The 23251-nt window shown below is 35.3% G+C and overlaps 1 protein-coding gene across 1 annotated transcript; it reads right to left on the bottom strand.

Annotated features, from left to right (window-relative positions):
- LOC120172224 lies at nt 1-1031 on the bottom strand. Its single transcript, XM_039179742.1, has 2 exons — nt 759-1031; nt 1-609 (listed from the first exon to the last, which is right to left on the bottom strand). Exons 1-2 carry the CDS (start codon nt 1029-1031, stop codon nt 1-3), a joined length of 882 nt encoding a protein of 293 aa, XP_039035673.1.
- Nucleotides 1032-23251: the final 22220 nt, after the last annotated feature.

The following is a 23251-nucleotide window of genomic DNA, read 5'->3' as shown; positions in this document are numbered from 1 at the left end:
CTAAGTTATCTTCTTGGAATCACTCTCTAATGTTGATCTTGTGATGCCAATATCCTTCGCAAAATGAACACCTTGGAGGATTACTAAAGCTTCTGCCATAAACACATAGGTAATGTGGTGGGTATGAATAAATCCAGATCCAAGAACAAACCCAGCACTATCCCTGATTATAAAACCCGAGCAAGATTTTTGGTGCGCATAGGAGAAACAAACATCAAAATTCAACTTTGTTGTGGGCTCAAGAGGAGGTTTCCACCAGGCTAAGACGTGTGTGCGGATGGAGAAGTGACGAAGATACATCCTGCATTTCTGTACAATGGCTACGAACAAAGGGTATTGGTGTTCACAGATGATTCTGTTTCTTGCAAACCAAAGAGACCAAATAGTGACTGCAATACAAATGTGTTTACCTTTGTTGTGAGTCATGAAAAGCCTTAGGAGCCATTCCTTGAAACATAAGTTGCTTGCATCGTCTGACCACCGAATATCAAGTAACCTCCAAACTTTCCTTGCATATGGACAATCCCTGCCCACATGAGTATTGTCTTCAATTGACTGGTTGCATCTAGGACAGAAATTGCTAATACTGACTCGCTTTGTAAGTAGATTCTGCATTGTAGGAATATAGTTTCATGTAAATTTCCACAATAAGATCTTTATCTTGCTTTGACACTGAAACTTCCAAATTATGTAGAAAACCTTATCAGTCCCATTAGTATCATTTCTACAGCTAATTAAAAGTTTATAGCCGCACGAACTGTGTATAGCCCAGAACCTTCACCCTTCCAGCAGAGGATGTCATTTTGATTGGAATTCGACATGTGAATATCAAGGATGGATTCTATATCTGCCTCATTAAAGATAGGGTTGATGAGATCAATATTCCAACTTCTTTCGTCCATGTCAATTAAATCCGAAACTAAATCCACTTGCGTAGACTGTGAAGAAGTTACTTTACGAACAGGGAACCCCAGGAGCCAACAATCATTCCAAATAGAAATGGACATACCATTCCTGATCCTCCATCCCATACCCCTCTCTAGAAGACCCCTCGAACTCCACACACTTCGTCTAATAAGAGACGAATGTGAACCCCAAATTTGCCTTCATAAACGACGAGTTGGGGAAGTATTTGGATTTAAGAAGCCTAGAAACGAGAGAGCCTAGGTTAATAATAATGCGTCTGCCTTGTTTAGCGACCAAAGCAATATTGAACTTGCCGAAGTCTCGGAAACCCATACCTCATTCTTCCTTTAATTTGCACAATTCCTCCCAGCTACACCAATGCGTCCCTCTTTTATTAGCAGACTTTTGCCACCAAAAACGTGATGAAATGGCTTTCATCTCCTTACAAAGACTATTTGGAAGCAAAAAGCAGGACATTGCATATAAAGGGACAGATTGGAGAACAACCTTGATAAAAATCTCTTTACCTCCCATAGAGAGAAGTCGAGAACTCCACCCTTGAACTCGATTGTGAAACTTCTCCTTAAGTTTAAGGAAGGCGCTCCTCTTATTTCTCTCGACAATGGAAGGAAGGCCGAGGTAGGATTCAACATTATTTGTAATCGCGACATCCAAGACATGACAGATCTCGGATTTGGTTTTCTAAGTAACATTTGAGCTGAAAAAGGCACTAGATTTTTCAAAATTGATGATTTGTCCCGAACAGGCAGAATACAACTCCATAATCACTTTTAAATTCAAAGTCCCTTCTCTCGAAGCCTCACCAAAGATAAGGTTGTCATCTGCAAAGAAGAGATGCGTTATAAGAGGTGCACTTCTTGATATGCGGACCCCTTTGAGGCTACCATTGGTGGAGGCCAACTGGAGAAGGGATGATAATCCTTCACTGCAGATAAGAAAAAGATAGGGACTCAACGGGTCCCCTTGGTGAAGGCCTCTAGAAGGATGAAAAATATCACTCAGTTGGTTGTTTATCACTACTGAGTAAGAAACCGAGGATACGCAATTCATAATCCAAGATATCCAAATTTCAGAAAAAACCCATCTTTCTCATTATTTGTTCTAAGAAATGCCACTCCACACGATCATATGCCTTACTCATGTTGAGTTTGAGCGTGAATGATCCTTTGTGACCAGTTCGTTTCTTCTTCAAGGAATGTAGTACTTCATAGGCTGAAATCACATTATTAGTAATAAGCCTACCGGGAATAAAAGTGCTCTGCGCTTCATTGATACAGAGGTGGAGCGTGGATTGTAGTCTGTTTGCTAACATTTTTGAGATAATCTTGAAGATGACATTACAGAGACTTATTGGACGAAACTGTGACATATTTCTTGGATCGTTCACCTTTGGGATAAGAACAATGTGCCTGTGGTTGATAGAAGAAATAGGAAATTCCCCTTTAATAGTAGCAATGCAGAAATCAGAGACCTCGGAACCGATGATGTGCCAATTTTTTTTTTTATATAGAAAATTGCTCTAAGATCATCCTCACCAGAGGCCTTCAAAGGATTCATATAACATATCGCTGTCCAGACTTCTTCCTGTGAGAATTACAACATAAGGAATCGTTTAATGAGGCTGAAATGCTTCTTGGAATGCCCTGTAATATTTCGGTCGAATCGTTAATCCCCATAGTAGTGAAAAGATTAGAAAAATAATCCATCGCAACCCTTGGAATATTTTGATCATCCTCTTCTAATTGACCGTCATTTGAGAGCAGGCCATTGATGCAATTTGTTCTCCTTCTTTGACTAGCAAAGGAGTGAAAGAAATGGGTGTTGCGATCCCCATTTTTTAACCAATTCACCCGTGCCCTTTGTTTCTAATACAACTCTTCTTTGTCTAATTCAAGATTAAGAGCAATCTCTGCATCCATGAGATCTCCAATAGTTTCGTCCGAGACTTACAAAATGTAATTTTTCTGGTACATTACCAGCAGCAGCGTCCCACAACTTCTTTACTTTCTCTTCGCAAGATGATTCGAGAAGCCAAGCCGCTTTGAATTTGAAATAACATCCTACTTGAATGAGAGGCGTCTGCGATTATATCCAGCAGTAATGGCAAGTGATCGGAGATGGAGTGGACTAAATGACTCAATTGATAATTTGGAAAAAGATCGCCCAAAGCTGAGTTAGCCACACCATGGTAAAGCCGCTCTCTAATATTATTAGACTATGTACGGCCACGTTCCCAGGTAAACCAATTGTCCTTGTAGCCAAGATCATAAAGGTTGCAGTCCGAAAGGGCCTCCCTAAAATTTGCCATTTGCCGCTCGATGTGAGTGAGACCACCTCGTTTCTCCGAAGAGACCAAGATTTCGTCAAAATCCCCTATAACACACCAGGGAATAGGAGAGTTATCATTTAGATCATGTAGGAGCTGCCAAGATTCTCAACGTTGTTGAACTTCCGGTGCCCCATAAAATCTTGTGAGCCTCCATGCAAAACCATCAGTTTCTTTGTCAATCATAACATCAATTTCCGAAAAAGAACGAAGAGAAATCTGAACATTTTTCCAGCCAATAGATAGTAGTCCCCCACTGCTTCTAGAAGAACCAAGATCTATACCATTTAGCAAACCACAAGATTTGTGAATTCTTTCCATTTTCAATGAATGTAGCTTTGTTTCGATTAAGAAAAGAATTGAGGGGTTTATGTCTCTCAGCATTTGATGAAGACGATGAATATTCCGGGGTAACCCCAAACCACGGATGTTCCAGCATAAGGTTTTCATTTTGATCGGCAGGCCTGCTGTGGAGGACCTGTCGATAAAGAGTTATTGCCACTATTCGAATCCTAATGTTCAGAAACAATTGGTGGTTTTTCCACAATTCGCGACCGTTTGGGACGCTCATTAATTTTGACTGGATTGTCTTCTTCATCAATGTGCATCATAGAATCCATGTCGTAAATCATAAAGTTACCAAAATTATTCTTTTGATTTATCTTTTCATTTCTTATGGTTGATGAGCTGGAAGTCCACATTAATGTTTGGTTGTCACACCCGTTTTTAGGATCCTTGTTTCCTGCATATTGGGATGATTGGGCGGTAATCAAGGCAGGCTCATTGATTCTCATATTATGATTGACGTTGATCGTGGGAGGAATGGGTATCCCAGTGGAAATCTTTCCCCCATATCCCGCCAGATTTGTTTGCCATGAGTGAAAGTCAACTGTCCCTTCCTCCCTTAGCCATCTGCTTTGTGGCAGCGCCGCTCTTCGTGGTGGAGCTCGTAGGGACGCATCCCATTCAAGATTCAAATTTTGGTTGTTGTTGGTAAGTCGTTGAGGGCAATAGCATTCCCCATGGCCTAATGTTCCACAGAAAACAACAGACAGTGAGCTTTTCATATTCAAAACGGACATAATGCTGAGTACCGTTGCCAAGAATTAGCTTTTTCCGCCGTTCGAGAGGTAGCCTAGTGTCCAGCCGCGTTCTTATTCTCATAATCCGTCTATAACCCAAGGAAGAAGCTGTTGAGTCATAATCAATAAAATTACCCAAAAAATTGCCTAAAGCTGTTGCCACCTTTTCGGACATAAAGACAACAGGGACATCATGGACTAGCACCCAGTAATCCACAAAAAACAGAGGAATTGCCAAGGGATCATCGCCTACCGTAAGCCTGTGTAGGATTAACAAATGAGAGCTGAAATTCCAGGGGCCACCTCTCTCTATCCGATCAGCATCAACTGCATTATACAAGCGAAACATGAATCTTCTTTCTCCAAGGTCTGAGATGGATATTCTTCCAAGAGGATGCCACGCATTTGCCAAGGTAGTACGCATCAATTGAAAATTGATTACACTAGCCGTGAGAAAACAGCCAACGAAACAGTGGTCGTAAGATTCATGTGAGTCATCCAAGCCAAACTCAATCTGTAAACCTTCCTCTTCACTTGTATTAATCGACAAACTGGCGAGATATTGTTCAACATTCGTCATTTTCGTGAAAGCAACGCAGGGGGAGAGAAGAAGGACATGAGGAAAGACGTAAGAAAACAAAATTACTTAAAATCGTGCACATATGGTGTTCTTAAATACGGCTGTATGATTCAAAACATGTATAATCTCTAAGTTAAGGTTGAAATGAGGTTTTTAAATGTTATTACTAAAATATCTTATTGATAATTGGTTGTTTTGTGACTTAATCTTATATTATTAATTGTAATATTCTCAAAGCCATTTTTGTAATATACGGATTTTAATTTTGATTTTGAGTTACATCAGTGATCAATGTGTCGATTTGCATTTAAGTTGGATTAGATTCAATACGTTACAATTTACATATTACATTAAAACAATATGATAAGTGTAGAATAAAATATCAACATAAACTCATATTAGTACGTAATAATTCTAATACAAAACCGATACGTCCACTAGTACAATATTAACTACCTTGATCAAGCTTTACAAGGGTTTAAATAAGTGTATATAATGTTAGTAACATACATAATCCCGACCCGATGATCTAATAGGATACGAGGATATTTTGTATTATTATTAAGTTATCGTCAACCCTACTAGCACTTCAAGTACATACAAACTTGAGATAGTTCAAATGGATTTCTTAAGATGAACACATAAGTCCAATTACTTAACAAAATAAATTCCAATGGATTTCTCATTCATAGGATGATACAATCTATCATGTCATCCATGTTTATACGAAGAGATTAACAATGCAATCTTATCCAACAATTTCGATGCATTACCCTTATCATTGTGTGATGTCCATTCCTGAAAATTATGGAGGCTGCCGGTGAAGTCCGTAAACAGACCATCAACTCCGCTCTGGTTTATCCAATAATCATATTCTCGGCAAGGATCTTGATGGAAATCCAAGTGTAAAAAACTGTGTTCGTTGCGGTAGGTGTATGGACGCAGGGTTGGTCTTGATTATTTCTAGGCTCGGGACGAAAATAAAAAAATGAGACCCTAATAAAAAAAATAAGAAATATGTAATATAAATATTTTATTAAATTAAAATTTTTTAATTTATTACAATATAAAATATGTCAAAAAAACATATTTAAGAATACAAATACTTATATTACATATTGTAATGTTAAATGTATTGCTTAATCGCTTTTTTAGGTGTTTGTCTGTAAATTCAGTTGTCGTGTTATTATGTTTCCTAATTTTGTTGTATTTTTTTTTTCTCTAATTAGGTGTAGGGAGGTTTTTAATGAGGATCACAAACTAGGTATTGGTTTTATCTCTTTAGATCCTTATTAAAATAAATTTTGCCGAGCAAAAAAAAATATTACATTAGATCATTTTTTATGTAAAACCATTAATGATATTGTTAACGTCAATGATTTCCAACATATTTTTCTCAATACATAATATAGCGTTTGAAAATGAAAGAACAATCTTATAAGAAATTTGAAAATATATAAAAATTAAAAAATAATTTAAAAACGTGATCTATCTAGAATTTTAGTAACAATGTTCAATATGATTCAGACACCACAATTGATGATAAACAATTGTGAGTTTACGTGTAAGAGAAATATGATAAATTAAAAAATAAGAGTAATAATTTTTAGAGAAATGAAGCATGCTAATTATATTTCAATTTTTTCCTCTAATTAAGTTTTGAAGAAAAAATAATGTTAATAATTTTTTTCATTAATATGAAAAATTGGGAAAGAGATTTGGTGAATTGATGATATGTATCTGGAAAGACCAAAATTAAAGAGATTTAATTGATCTTTTTTGAATTTTGGGAAAATATATTGAATTATAATATAAAATTCAATAATGATAATTGACGCTTTAATAAATTCACAAGCCTTTTATTTTATTGGGTAAAGTATGTGTTTAGTACCTAAGTTATTATTTATGTTTGTTTTAGTACTTAAACTTTCAATTTTTTCAAAATCATACCTAAAGTTTAATTTTTGTTTCATTTTAGTACCCGCCGTTAAAAACTTTAGTTTTTTTAGTTCATTTTAGTACCCATTCAAAAGTTAATGTTAAGTTTTATTTTATTTTTTTTGGAAATTTTAGTTACTAAAACAAACAAAAACTGATAGTTTGTATACTAAATGTGTTAAGTTTTTAACAACAATGTACTAAAATGAAATAAAAACTAAACGTTAGATATGATTTTAAAAAAATTAAAAATTTAGGTACTAAAATAGATTAAAACTGATAGTTTAAGTGCTAAATGCATAGATTACCATATTTAAATTTTAATTTTTTTTATTTATTATCAGAAAAATAAAAAAAATTATACTAAAAAAATTAATTTATGGACCCTATGCGAACGCCCCTCCTGCCCAGGCCCAGGGTCGGCCCTGTATGGATGAACCTGTATCATAAGCCAATATTACATATCAAACCAGGTAAAATGCTAACAACCAGAAGGTATAAAATAGTAAGTACCTGCAGACCCCGAGCATGTGCTCGGACTACAAGATCTGTTGGTGCTTGTAAGTAATTGTCTTTAACAGGAACCAATGTATCTTTCCAGGGCCCAATGCCGACCACATATTCCTTAATGAAGTCGAGATATTTATCCGATGTAATTTCCCGATATGTTTTTAAGGTATAAGGTCATATTTCATGTTTCCATTGTGAAAAGTTGATCCATTAGGGGGGAAATTTTCTTTCCATCAACCTCATATTCGTGAAGAACAAGACTAAAGGGAAAGAACAAGGGTGCATGTAATACCCATCTCCCTTATACCATTATGTATATGAGATACATATATCACATCACTTTTAAACCAGTTTCCCATTTGAAAATTCCTACAATTTTGTTTCATTTTATAAACCGTTATAATTTACTTATAATGAAAACATGCATTAAACTTACATATACAATAAAAACAGATGTTTTACATTTCACCGTTATACATTAGTTTAATTCAAAAGCTTCTCAAAGCGTTTTTATTAAACCTATTACATGTCAACCAAAATATATCAAAAGAAGACAAGTATGTCATACTATTACTGATGAGGCAACTCTGACTTGATGTCTGACGATCTCCTTACTCAGCTAATATTCCACCTACGCGTGAAATAAACACACGTTAAGTATTACTTAGTGAGGCATAATTAATCACAAGTAAAGTTCTAAACAAAAATTATTTCCCATACGAAAATTCATACATTTAGTATGAATTTCTTATCATTTTAGCACACAAGGTGCCCAATAAGGAAATTCATACACTTAGTATGAATTTTTTTATCATTTTAACACACAAGGTGCCAAATACAGAAATTCATACTATTCTTATCATTTTAGCACACGAAGCGCCCTATACGAAAATTTATACACTTAGTATGAATTTCTTATCATTTTAGCACACTAAGCGCCCTATACGGAAATTCATACACTTAGTATGAATTTCTTATCATTTTAGCACACGAAGCGCCCTATATGGAAATTCATACACTTAGTATGAATTTCTTATCATTTTAGCACACGAAGTGCCCTATACGGAGATTCATACACTTAGTATGAATTTCTTATCAATTTAGCACACGAAGTGCCCTATACGGAAATTCATACACTTAGTATGAAGTTTTATCATTTTAGCACAAGAAGTGCCCTATACGGAAATTCATACACTTAGTATGAATTTCTTATCATTTTAGCACACTTACTACCATTTGATAATCACCACCATACATCAATAATTCATACCACTATTACTATCATAGCATATACGTACATAATTAAATGCACTCACCTGGCTCGCCTTGCTTAGATATCCAAAAAAATAGGAAGATGATTACTCCGGAACTTGGCCCTTGCCTTTTGCTTTACTCGACTAGGGATCTTGATTTCAATCTATCCCAAATTCATTAAATACATGTATAATGTCAGTTGTTAGTGTATTTCCTAACAATTATAAATTAAACATTAATAAAAAGTACTTATTATTAATCTTTCTACAACAATATAAGCATAACTTAAAATTTATGGTTCCTCAGTATCGATACTCCCACCATGGTATCGATACTACCCTACTATGGTATCGATACCCCCTTCCGGTATAGATACCAAAATTAGATTCAATGTGGCCCAGTATCGATACCCTTACCATGGTATCGATACTACTATACTATGGTACCGATACCCCTTTATGGTATTGATACCAAAATTAAGTTCGATGTTATCTAGTATCGATACCCTTACTATGGTATCGATACTACCCCATTGGTACCAATACTAATTGAATCAGTATCGATACTTCTCATCTAAATCAACCCAATTTTAGCCTATAGTATCGGTATTGTTCTATTAGTACCGATACCATGCCCAGATTTTCTAGTTTTCAATCCGAGACATACCCAACTTTGGCCAATTTTCCTCTCATTTACCCCTAACAATACTATGTAACTCTTCTCTACTTAACCATACTAACTTTCCTTCATTTAGATACTTAAAACATTTAGTATCCCTCAATAACATTTGATTCTAAGAATCACACCAAAATTTCTAACTTGTTTTCTCACTCATCCAATGCTTCTAATATTTCATTTACCTTATTGACAAGTCAATTCTAGCAATAAACATTAATAAACCCTTATATATTAACATATCATTATAAAACTCATTTTCTAAAATCTCCTTTATTTCCCTTATCTCATTGTTTTAATCCCATCTAAACCTTCCTTAGGCTTCCATCATATACAAGGATTAAATAACCAACAAAAATTGAAGGAATAAACCATTAAATTAAAAACTTACCTTTGAAGTATGGGAGAACTCTTCTACGGGGAAAGAGGAAGAAGAAGAAAGAGAACTTTTCGCAACCTAATTCCCTTTTCCCCTTATCTTTAATACCAATTTAAAATACAATTTAATTTCTCTTTCATTTAAAAGACAAAAATGCCCTCTTAATAATCCATTGTCACAATTTAGTCTAAACCAATAATTCTAATCATTCTCATCTTATATCATTTAATCAAATAAATCCTCCTATTTTTGAATCATTTCAATATAGTCTCTAAATCGGTATTTGGGGCATTACAATTCTCCCCCTTAATAAAATTCATCCTTGAATTTTAAAGAAGTACCTGAAGTAAAGAGATGTGGGAACTAGTTTTTCATATCCTCCCCCATCTCCCAGGTAGCCTCTTCCACCTTATGATTCTGCCAAAGCACTTTGACTAACGAAATCCTTTTGCTACGTAATTCCTTGGTTTCCTTAGCCAAGATCCGTACCGATTATTCCTTATAAGTTAAATCTGGTCGGATTTCTATCTCTTAAGGAGTGATAACATGTGAGGGATCTGATATGTACCTCCTAAGCATCGATACATGGAAAACATTGTGGATCTTGTCCATATTCGAAGGCAAAGCTAATTGATAAGCCATGAGTCCAACCCTTTTCAATATCTCATACGATCCAATAAATCTCGAACTCAACTTTCCTTTACGCCCAAAACGTAATACCTCCTTCCAAGTTGATACTTTTTGTCTCCCACTTGATATTCTATTTCTTTTTTTTTCAAATATGCATATGACTTCTGGTGATCTGAGGCTATCTTTAAATTGCTCTGGATAATTTTCACTTTATCCTCCGTATCTTTCATCAAATCCGACCCGACTAGATCTCGATCTTTCAGTTCAAACCAATTTAATGGTGTTCTACATTTTCTCCCATACAAAGCTTCATACGGGGCCATCTTAATACTCAATTGATAACATATCTTCTAATATTTGAATAGTTCATTCTAATTGTCCATCTGTTTGTGGATGAAAAGTTTTACTGAAGTTTAATCGAGTACCCAATGACTCATGTAATGACCTTCAGAATCTTGAAGTGAACCTTGGGTCTCGATCGGACACTATCGATATCGGTACTCCATGCAGTCTCATTATTTCTTTTATATACAACTCCGCAAACTTATTCATCGAGTAGTCTACTCGCACCAAAATAAAATGAGTTATCTTGGTCAGCCTTTCCACTATTACTCATATCTAGTCCTTTTTACCTTATGACAACGGTAGCCCCGAGACTAAATCCATTATGACTCGCTCCCACTTTCACTCAGGAATGGATATTGGCTGCAGTAACCTAGATGACACTTGATGCTCAGCTTTCACTTGCTGACATGTCAAACATTTGGCAACAAACTCTGTTACAATTTCATGCCAGACCACCAATAACGACTCTTCAAGTCTTGATACATCTTAATCTCTCCTGGGTGCATGGTCAAAGGGCTATAATGGGCTTCACAAAGAATATCCCTTCTCAAATCATCATCATCGAGAATGCAAAGCCTTCCCCGATAATATAAACATCCATTATCCTTTATTTCAAAATCTTTGACCTATTCTTTTTCAACATGCACCAATTTCATCAAACATTTATTATCTCACCCTTGCAGCTCTTTTACTCGATCCAACATCATCGGTTTTAACTTTAATTCGGTAATCAAAGCACTATCTTCATTCATAAACATACATGTGTCTAAAGCCCTTAAAGTCGTAAAAGTCTTTCGACTGAGTGCATCCGCTACCACATTAGCTTTTTCCGGATGATAGTCGATAATCAAATTGTAATCTTTTAAGAGCTCAATCCATCTTCTCTGCCTTAAGTTCAACTCTTTTTGAGTCAACAGATACTTTAGACTTTTATGATCTGTGTAAACATGGCAACACTTACCATACAAATAATGGCGTCAAATTTTTAAAGAGAATACAACTGCGGCCAATTCTAAATCATGCGTTCGGGTAATTTCGCTCGTGATTCTTCAATTATCTAGAGGCATAAGCCACAACCTTCTCTTCTTGCATCAGCACACAACCCAACCCATTATGGGATGCATCACTATAAACGATATATTTTTTACCTAACTTAGGTTGCACAAGCACTGGAGCCTCAGTTACAATTCTCTTTAGCTTCTCAAAACTTTCTTGGCACTTTTCTATCCAAATAAAAGGCACATCCTTTCGCAAAACTTTAGTTAGCGACAGAGTTAGCATTGAAAAATTCTTCACAAATCGCCTATAATAACCAGCAAGTTCCAAGAAACTCTGAACTTCCATGATATTCTTTGGAGATTGCCAATCTACTATGGCTTGAATCTTTTTAGGATCCACTCTAATGCTTTCTACCGACACTATATGACCAAGAAAAGAAATCTCAGATAAGCAAAATTCATATTTGAACTATTTAGCATATAACTTCTTATCACGAAGTATCTGAAGTACTACTCGAAGATGAAACACTACCACAAATTTATCCAAATACGGTTGAAACAATCTGTTCATTAAATCCATAAACACTGTAGGATCATTCGTCAATCCAAACGACATTACCACAAATTCATAATGTCCGTATCGAGTCCGAAAAGCCATCTTGGAGATAACCTCTCTTTTGATCTTTAACTGATGGTACCCTGACCTCAGATCTATCTTAGAGAACACTGTTGTGCCTTTCAATTAATAAAACAAATCATTAATCCTCGGAAGAGGATACTTGTTCTTTATTGTTACCTTATTCGGTTGACGATAGTCAATACATAACCGCATAGACCCGTCCTTCTTTTTCACAAATAATACATGCGCTCCCTATAGAGAAATACTGGGTCGGATAAATCCTTTATCGAGTAATTCTTGCAATTGAGCCTTTAATTCCCTTAACTATATTAGAGACATCCGAGGAGCCATAAAAATAGGTTCAATACCTGGATAAACCTCAATTCTAAATTCAACTTCGTGATCCGAAGGTAAACCCGATAACTCTTTAGGAAAAACTTCTGAAATTCCCTAACTGTGGGAATATCATGCAATCGCACTCCCGACAATATAGTCTCTAACACGTTAGCAAGAAAAAACAACGCATCCTTTTGACATCATTTTCTTTGCGTTCATAGCTGATATCACATTTGACATGGATTTCGCCTTCTCCCCTATCACCACAATTTCTGAGCCTTCCGTATCGTTTAAGAATAATCGTTTCTGACTACAATCTACCCATCCATGGTGTATATACAACCAATCTCATGCCTAAAATGATTTCAAACTCATCAAAAGGCAATTCTATCAAATTTTCCAAGAATACTACTCTTTGGATCTTAATTAGACATTTCCTACACACCCTAGTTACCCTTGCACTTTGACCCATAGGATTTATCGCTATCATTTCACTAACAATTGGTTCTAAAGGAATTCCTCTAATTCTAATCAACTTGGTACTAATATATGAATGTATAGAACTGGGGTCAACTAGAATAAAAACAGGCTCATTAAAAAGGTGAAATGTACTTATTATGATCTCCGGATCATCATTAGTCTTTATATTATATACTCGATACACTCCCCGAGTCACTTGTCTTTGGCTAGCCTCAGATTGACCACATGGTATTCCTCTCTCTCTACTTCTATTAGGTTCTGCTACTAATCTCTCATATCGTACTGATCTATCCCATATTTCTTCGGGCAATTTCGAGCAAAGTGACCATATTCACCACAATTAAAACAAACACCGAAAAGCAACCTACATACTCTCCTGTGTGACTTATCGCACGTCTGACATAGAGGTTTCTCCCCATGAGTTCTACCCGAGCTAGCAGCATAGGAATGGGATTGCTTAGTTTTTCGTGAAGCTGCAGAATGATTAGTCATATTTGTGAATCGAGAACCTGAGCCCTTGCCCCTCTTTATGTAATGTGCAGATAAAGATGTTCCAATTCTTTTTCCCGTTTGAAAACTATGTTCTGCTGCTACTGGTTCCTCTTGAGCTCTTTCAATAGCCTTCGCTCTATTTATAACCTCTTGTAGACTGGACAAATTTAAGGCCAACATCATTTCTTTCAGCTTAGGCCTCAAACCTTCAATAAACCAATCCCGATGAGCTTTTTCATTAGGGACTACCTCGGTAGCATATAGGCTAAGTTTGTTGTATTCAGCCTCATACTCGTGCACTGCTCGATCACCTGGTTTCAAGTTAAAAAACTTCAACAACATCGATCTCATGAACTGCTCCCCGATATACTTGTTCTTGAATTCCTCTTAGAAGAACTACCCGTTTACTTTCTCGGGCGACGCATACATCGTCGTGTTTGTCCACCATACCCGAGTCAATCCTCTGTGTAATGATACATCTCCAACTAGTTTCTTATGATCAGAGAACATTAGTTTACTTATAATGAAAACATGCATTAAACTTACATATACAATAAAAACATATGTTTTACTTTTCACCGTTATACATTAGTTTAATTCAAAAGTTTCTCAAAACATTTTTACTAAACCTATTACATGTCAACCAAAATATATCAAAAGCAGACAAGTATGTCATACTGTTACTGATGAGGCGACCTTGACTTGATGTCTGACGATCTCCTTACTCAGCTAGTATTCCACCTACGCGTGAAATAAACACACGTTAAGTATTACTTAGTGAGGCATAATTAATCACAAGTAAAGTTCTAAACACAAATTATTTCTCATACGGAAATTCATACACTTAGTATTAATTTCTTATCATTTTAGCACACAAGGTGCCCAATACGGAAATCCATACACTTAGTATGAATTTCTTATCATTTTAGCAAACAAGGTGCCCAATATAGAAATTCAAACACTTAGTATGAATTTCTTATCATTTTAGCACAATAAGCTCCCTATACGGAAATTCATACTTAGTATGAATTTCTTATCATTTTAGCACAATAAGCTCCCTATACGGAAATTCATACACTTAGTATGAATTTCTTATCATTTTAGCACACAAAGTGCCCTATACGGAAATTCATACACTTAGTATGAATTTCTTATCATTTTAGCACACGAAGTGCTCTATACGGAAATTCATACACTTAGTATGAATTTCTTATCATTTTAGCTCACTTAGTGCCATTTGGTAAGCATCATATATACATTAATAATTCATACCACTATGACTATCATAGCATAAATGTATATAATTAAAGGCACTCACTTGGCTCGCCTTGCTTAGATATCCAAAAAAAATAGGAAGATGATTACACCGGAACTTGGCCCTTGCCTTACTCGACTCGGGAGCTTGATTTCGATATATCCCAAATTCATTAAATACACGTATAATATCAATTGTTAGTGTATTTCCTAACAATTATAACTTAAACATTAATCAAAAGTACTTATTATTAATCTTTCTACAACAATATAAGCATAACTTAAAATTTCTGGTTTGTCAGTATTGATACTCCCACCATGGTATCAATACTACCCTACTATGGTATCGATACTACCCTACTATGGTATCGATACCCTCTTCTAGTATTGATACAAAAATTAGATTCGAATTATCCCAGTATCGATACCACTATGGTACTGATACCCCTTTATGGTATCGATACCAAAATTAGGTTCGATGTTACCTGGTATCGATACCCTTACTATGGTATCGATACTGATTGAATCAATATCGATACTTCTTATCTAAATCAGCCCAATTCTAGACAGTACCGATACACATGCTCAGATTTTCTAGTTTTCAACCCGAGACATACTCAACTTTGGCCAATTTTCCTCTCATTTACCCTAACAATACTATGTAACTCTTCTCTACTTAACCATTGTCGGAACCGACTTTCGGTTGGGCTCGAAATTGGGCTTCGACTTGAAATAAACATTCTAGAGTCGCCACCGATCATTTAAATAAAATATTTAGGTTGATCGGATACCATCTTACCTGATTTACGTTTTACCAGAAATGTGTCGGGTTCGGGAGTCGGTTACAGTCAAGGAAGGATTAGCACCCTTGAACTGTCCTTTCGGTACCAATTAATTTATCGGTTGTCTTTAATCACGAAAATTAAGAATTTAAATTCAAATTTAAAAATTTGATTCGAATTGCTTACCTCTAATTAATTGGAGTTTCTCTAAAAAAAGAGATCGAAAATGTTAAACAAACAAACAAACAAATAAATAAATGATAAGTTATGAAAAAAATAAAAAATAAAATAAAGTAAAATAAATAAAATTAAATAAATAAATAAAAGTAAAAATTAAATAAATTGAAAAATAAGAAAAATCAAAGTAAGAAAAAATCAAAGAAAATAATAAAATAAATAAAAAAAGAATAAATAAAATAAAACAAAGAAAAACGAAAAAAGAAAGGAAAAAACTAATTAAAAATATTAAAAAAGTTAAATTTTAAAAGCAATAAAATAAAGAAAAAATGAATAGAAAATGAAAACATAATTAAAAAATAATAAAATAAAATAAAAACTTAGAGGATCAAATTGAAACAAATTGAAACAAATTGAAATTAATGGATTAAATTAGTATTAAAAATGAACTGAAAAAGTAAAAATAAAAAGTTAGGAGGCCAATTCACAAAATATAAAAATATAAACAGGGACTCAATTGATTAAATTGGAAATTTGGAGGTAAAATTGAAGTAAGTGACTAAATTGAATTGCGACTCAAACTTATAGGACTGTAGAAGGATTTAAAAATTGTTTATTTGTACAATGGTCCTTGCTATACAAATAGCCCAAATTCCCTTTCATTTTCACATTTTCTCGCTAAACACTCTCCCCTAAACGAGAGAATCTATCAGCCTCTCTTCCTTCCCCGATGGTCGGTCCAAGCCTGGCCACCACTCCGGTGGCCAACCCCGTCGTGCTTCCGTCGCTCAAAACTGAACTAGCCCGAAATGACCCCCTCGTCCTCGCGAACCCAAAACCAACCTCAAAACACCCAAACAACCCCCTATCGGAGTAGATCTAAAGAAAACCCTTCGGGTCTTACCCTTTTCCGGCGACTTTTCCCTTTCTCGGTTCCTTTCTTTGGTTGATGCTTCGAATTATTGTTTTATGTTTTTGTTGGTTGATGTGTTTCGGGATTTGTTTTTGTTTACTGTGTCGACGATGGATCTTCGGGTTGGTATTTTGGCTCGACGATTTTGTCGTGGTTTTGGCTTTTCTTTGATGGTTGTTGTGGTCGTTGTTGTGTACTATGTTGTTATCGTCCGTTTCCCGTGGGTTCTGTGTTCTGTATTTATAGGCCCTGGTGGAGGTTTGTTTCTGGCTATTTTGGGGTCAATCCCGGATATTCCGGGATGGCCGGTTGTTGCATGCATGTGTTTTTTCTGATTTGTGATCCAATCTTGTTGCATGTATGACCGGCGACGCGCGATGCTCTTGACTCTTGATATCGCCTCTGACTGTTGAGGTTACTTTCTGGTTGTTAGATTCGGTCATATGCAACGGTCTAGATTGACTTGTGCCCTTTCCCCTTTTGCCGTTGATTTGTGTGGCGCCTTGACACATGCTGAAAACCCTACCGCATTCGGGCTGGTTCAGGTCCATTCCTTTGGACCAATATGTGGAATGTTATTGGACCTGGAAAAAACATAAAAAGAAATTAATAAACAATAAAGAAAAATAAAATAAATCATAAATAATAATAAATATAATATAAACTATATAATATATATATTTCAAAAATATTTTTAAACTATATATTATATTTAAAAAAATGTTTTCAAAACTATATATTATATATTTTTCAAAATTAATTTAAAAACATTATATAAGTTTTCAAAAAATATTTTTAAAACTATATATTATATAATTTTTCAAAAATGTTTTTAAAACTATATACTATATAAGTTTTCAAAAAATGTTTTAAAAACTATATATTATATATATAATTTCAAAACTATATATTATATATATTTTCAAAAGAATTTTCAAAAACTATACATTATAAATATTTCCAAAAAAATTTCAAAACTATATAATATATAAATTTTCGAAATGTTTTCGAAACTATATATTATACATATTTTAGAAAACCGTTTTAAAAACATTTTCAAAAAATATATTACATTACTATAAAAAAAGTAATATATAAAAACAACAAATTTGGAAGAAAATAAGTGTCTACAGTTGCCCCTCTTTGTTCTTTTTCGTGGAACGAAAAATAGGACAAAGATAAAAGGACACAAATTTTCGTTCGAAGAATAACTCACTGTCGAGTTAAGTTACAGATGACTCATCCGTCGCGAAGTCGAGTCTATCTTGAAATATAATTGAAGTCGTAGTTCAGAATTTGAATCGGAACGTGACTTCTTGTTGTAGTCCGCTTCGGTCTTCTTCTCGACTTGAAAACCTCGAATGCAACCGGACAATAGTGTGATCGAGCTATACTACAAATGATGTGCCGCTGAGCTGAGTGTAATCGAACTCAAAGGTCTTTGTTGACAGATAAACCCTTCTAGCCTTGAGTTATGTTGTAAATGATGTGCCCTCGAAGCTGAGTGTAATCGAACTCGAGGGTCTTTGGCAGATAGCCCTTCTAGCCTTGAGCTATACTGCAAATGATATGCCTTGGAGCTGAGCATAGTTGAACTCGAAGGTCTTTTGGTGGCAGATAACCCTTCTAGCCTTGAGCTATGCTGCAAATGATGTGCCTTGGAGCTGAGCGTAGTCGAACTAGAAGGCCTTTGGTTGGCAGATAATCCTTCTAGCCTTGAGTTATGCTGCAAATGATTTCCTTAGAGCTGAGCGTAGTCGAACTCGAAGGTCTTTTGTTGGAAAATAACCCTTCTTGCCTTGAGCTATGTTGCAAATGAACACAATATCCTTCGTCGTGAAGTTGAAATCGTGGAGGGCCCCTTCATTGTGAAGTTGAGCCTTGAATTGGATATCCTTCATCGTGAAGTTGAAATCTAATCTGAAGATGAATGTTGCTGGTGGGCACAATTCCTCTCATCGTGAAGCTAAAACCGTGGATGGCCCTTTCGTTGTGAAGTTGAGCCCTGAATTGAATATTCTTCATCATGAAGTTGAAATCCAATCTAAAGATGAATGATACTAGTGAGCACGATTCCCTTCGTCGTGAAGTTAAAACCGTGGATGACCCCTTCGTTGTGAAGTTGAGCCTTGAATTGGATATCATTCGTAATGAAGTTGAAATCCAATCTAAAGATGAATGTTGCTTCGAGTCCAATATCATTCGTCGTGAAGTTAAAATTGGCTCTTAATAAAATTGGGAAGCCCCTTCGCCGTGAAGTCGAGCTTTGAATTGGATATCATTCGTCGTGAAGTTGAAATCCAATCTAGAGTTGGCACAATAACCTTCATCGTAAAGTTGAAATCATGGATGACCCCTTCATTGTGAAGTTGAGAATTGACTTGAATATCCTTCGTCGTGAAGTTGAAATCCAAGCTTGTATTGTTTCGAGTCTAATATCCTTCGCCGTAAAGTTAAAATTGGTTCTGAACAAAACTGGGAAGCCTCTTCACCGTGAAGTTGAGCTTTGAATTGGATATCCTTCATCTTGAAGTTTAAATCCAATCTAGAATGTTTATTTTGAGTTGGATATCCTCCGTGGTGGAGTTGAAATCTAATTTCAAACAAATTGTGTCGCTTCGAGTTTAATAACCTTCACTGTGAAGTTGAAATTGACTCTGAACGAGACTCGAAAAGTTGTTTTATCGTCAGACAGTCACCCCTTCGCTATGAGGTCGAGGAACCACCATCAACTTTGGAATGTGCTTTTGAATCGAGTATCTTTCGTCTTGAAGTTGAAACTTGACTCAAAAAGCTGAAAAAAAATTATGTATGCTAAAAATGATAAATGCGATGCTCTTAAGTATGTCTAAGATGCATGCAACATGAATTAATTCTTTTTTATCCCTTGGATGGAGCCTCATTTTTGTCGCTGGTCTTGTCCTTGGAATAGACCATGCCCCATTTTCTTCTTAGGTTATTGGTAATGTCACAAGTTCTATCTGATCTCTTGGACTGATTATCTTGTGAAATGTTCGAAATTTGGCATTGTTCGTTCTTTCTTCAAGAGAGGTAAAATGAGCCTTAGCATCTTCCAGGACCTTTCACATTTGAGACTGTCCTGTTTGAAAATGTTTTCTCATTTCTCTTATTTTAGGGGGAAGGGAAAAAAATATAAAAAATGTAAGAATTCCTGTAAAACATTGCCCCATAATCCAGGCTTGCAATCGAATCAAATCATAAACATGAGTTCAAAGTATAACAAAGGAATCAATAGCTCTTTTATTGTTTTCAGAGTTATTGCTCTTTGAAAAATATTCAAGTGGATAAGTTGGCTTTAGGTTGACCTACGGTTTCAGCAAAAAATGTCATTTTTCGGTTATTGCAACATGTTTTTTCTTTGGCTTGGCATTTTAATTGGATGCGGACAAATGACACAACTAACATAATCAATCACTAGATCTTCTATTTGGTCCTCTGAGATCTTCCATTTTTTCAAGCTTTGTAGGCTCTTCTACTAAAGGCAGTGCATAAATATAGGTCTAAAAATGAAAATCTTGAGCGCACGTGTGAATTTGACTATAACAGGTGTTCCTTAACTCCTTTAGCCTATTTTACCGAAACTCTTTATTTAAATTTTCCATTGTCTGGCTAGCTGAATCCATAAAGCTGAGGCGTTTAACCAATTGCTCTAGAGGGATAGCTTAATATCATTGTATAAATATTATAATCACCTTTATTAGGCTAGCTGAATATTATCCATAAAGTCGGGGAGTTTAACCAATTTTCTCTAGAGGGACAACTCAAGCTTTATTGTATAGATATTATAATCACCTTTATCAGGCTTAGCTGAATCTTATCCATAAAGCTGGAGCATTTAACCAATTGCTTTAGAGGGATAACTAAAGCTTTATGTATATATAAATTTATAATTTGGGTATACTGATCAATTTCTTAAGTTTGTCAAGAAGAGCCTGTTATAGTCTAGGTGTTTTTGAAAGTCAAGAAATCTCATCTTTAGAGTTCAATTTCCAAACAACTGACTAAATTAGATTTGCTTACTCGACTATTTCATCTGTGAATATCATTATCATCATTGAACGTCTTAACAAAAAATATAATAATGCCATATGCAAAAGATGCCCATGTTGTCCACACCTATACACACTAAATACCAAGCCTTATGAAGGGAGAAGGTTATATTAGTTATTTGCAAGAGAAGGGTACGATGTTTGAGCATATCTTTTTGGGTAAGGTCAAAGTCCTTATCATGTTACTTATCAAAGATCTGTAACTCTGATCATTACAGAGCTTTTGATTCAACTGATATCAAAGAATTCAAGTTGTATATTTGATGCAATGCTCATCATAAATTCATTGAAATATCATTAAAATGAAAATATGAGAAAGTTCAAAAAACAGTCCAACATGACGCTGAAAAATGAAATAAATCCTCAATAGGATGCCCCACTATTTCCAGAATGTCGAAGATCAAGGTCTTCCTTGCACTTGCTCCCCATTTTAACCTTTTCACTTGTTGATGCTCCTTTGATGTACCCTCAGATGCACAAATTCTACTTCGGGAAGTCCTTGCTTGAGGTGATACCTCCAATATTTGTTCCTTTTGGTGAGACATGTTTTGTTAGCTAATGCGAATATAAAGAAATGAAAATAAAAAAAATGCAAATATGTTTAAATGCATTATGCAGCAATGTTCGAGGCATTAATCCAAAAATGTGTCTGTTATTATAAATAGTCCTTATTGGGGACAAAAATGTTAAATCTTAAGAGACAAAAAACATTTGAAAGGTATTGACCGCAAAAAGCTTCTAACAGGTTGACTGGTCTTCTGCCTTTGTCTATTGCCGATTGAATATCCTGTCGAACCATTCTAGCTTCTTTGGCTAAACTGTGCAAGTGACCTCTCCAGCTTTCATTCTTTGCTGAGCCTTCCTCAACGAAGCGCCATTGGAAGCCTCATTGAAGTGAACTATACGAACGAAGCGCCATTGGAAGCCTCCATTGAAGTGAACTATACGAAGCTTGCTTCTTGAATTTGTCAACAATGGCCTCCAGCTCAGCTAGGGTTTCACCATCTTGTTCTCATAATCTTCGAAATGACTCTCTGGGTCAGTAACTTTTTTCTTGTCTTTCCCCTGCAACTTTCGCCATCCCTTTTTGGAAAAGTTGACTTTTGGCGTGCTTGGTGGAAATCCTCGTCCATTCTGAGTATTCTCTGACCATAGCTAGACTTCTGAGCTTTTCATCTCTTGTATTATAACCCACTAGTCCATTAATGCAAATTATTCATGTTTAACAAACACGTTTTTTGTGTAAACACCTCTTTAAATGATGCAAATAATGAAAACAAAATAAAAGAGAACAAAAATAAAAAAGTTAGTGAGGTAAATCAAAACAATAAAAAATGAAAAATTCTACCCGACATGATATCTACCCCACATGCTTATTATTCCTACTCGGACATGATCTCTATCTCGCATGCTAATTTCAAACAAATCCTAACCGCATATTTGTCTAGTTCGCATGCTTTGAACAGAAAGCAAACAGGAAATAATTCAGGCATCCTAGGGTTTGAAATGAGGTTTTGGGGTGGGTTCTAATTCCATGTACTCTCCCGTTTAGGTTCTAAAGAGGGTACTTGAGTTCTCCTTGCTGGTGCCCCTTGCTTGCCAGACCATTAGTCTTAAGCACATTACAAGCTTATGTTGACTAAGTTAAACTCGAGAGGAAACATTCCTTTATGCCCGCACGTTAATAAATCCACACGAAGACATAAGGTATATGAATCCGAAGGCTACTTCTAGGCCCGTAGTTATTTTCACGATTAAAGACAACCGATAAATTATTAGTACTGAAAGGGCAGCTCAGGGTGCTAATCTTCCTTGCTGTAACCACTCCCGAACCCGACACATTTATGGTAAATGCAGATCAAGTAAGATGGTGTCTGATCAACCTAAATATTTTATTTAAATGATCGATGCGACTCTAGCACATTTATTTAAAGTCGAAGCCCAATTCCGGGCCCAACCGAAAGTCGGTTTCGACAACCATACTAACTTTCCTTCACTTAGATACTTAAAACATCTAGTATCCCTCAATAACATTTGATTCTAAGAATCACACTAAAAATTCTAACTTGTTTTCACTCATCCAATGCTTCTAATATTTCAGTTACCTTATTGACGAGTCAATTCTACCAATAAACATTAATAAACCCTTATATATTAACATATCATTATAAAACCTATTTTCTAAAATCTCCTTTATTTTCCTTATCTCATTGTTTTAATCCCTTCTAAACATTCCTTAAGCTTCCATCATATACAAGGATTCAATAACCAACAAAAATTGGAGGAGTAAACCATTAAATTAAAAACTTACCTTTGAGCTATGGGAGAACTCTTCTACGTGGAAAGAGGAGAAGAAGAAAGAGAATTTTTGCAACTTAATTCCCTTTTCCCCTTATCTTTAATACCAATTTAAAATACACTTTAATTTCTTTTTCATTTAAAAGACTAAAATGCCTTCTTAATAATCTATTGTTACAATTTAGT

The sequence above is a fragment of the Hibiscus syriacus genome, unplaced genomic scaffold, assembly GCF_006381635.1.
Source record: "Hibiscus syriacus cultivar Baekdansim isolate YM2019G1 unplaced genomic scaffold, ASM638163v2 tig00111847_pilon, whole genome shotgun sequence".
Classification (NCBI taxonomy): domain Eukaryota; kingdom Viridiplantae; phylum Streptophyta; class Magnoliopsida; order Malvales; family Malvaceae; genus Hibiscus; species Hibiscus syriacus.
This window is presented reverse-complemented; position numbering and strand designations above follow the sequence as displayed.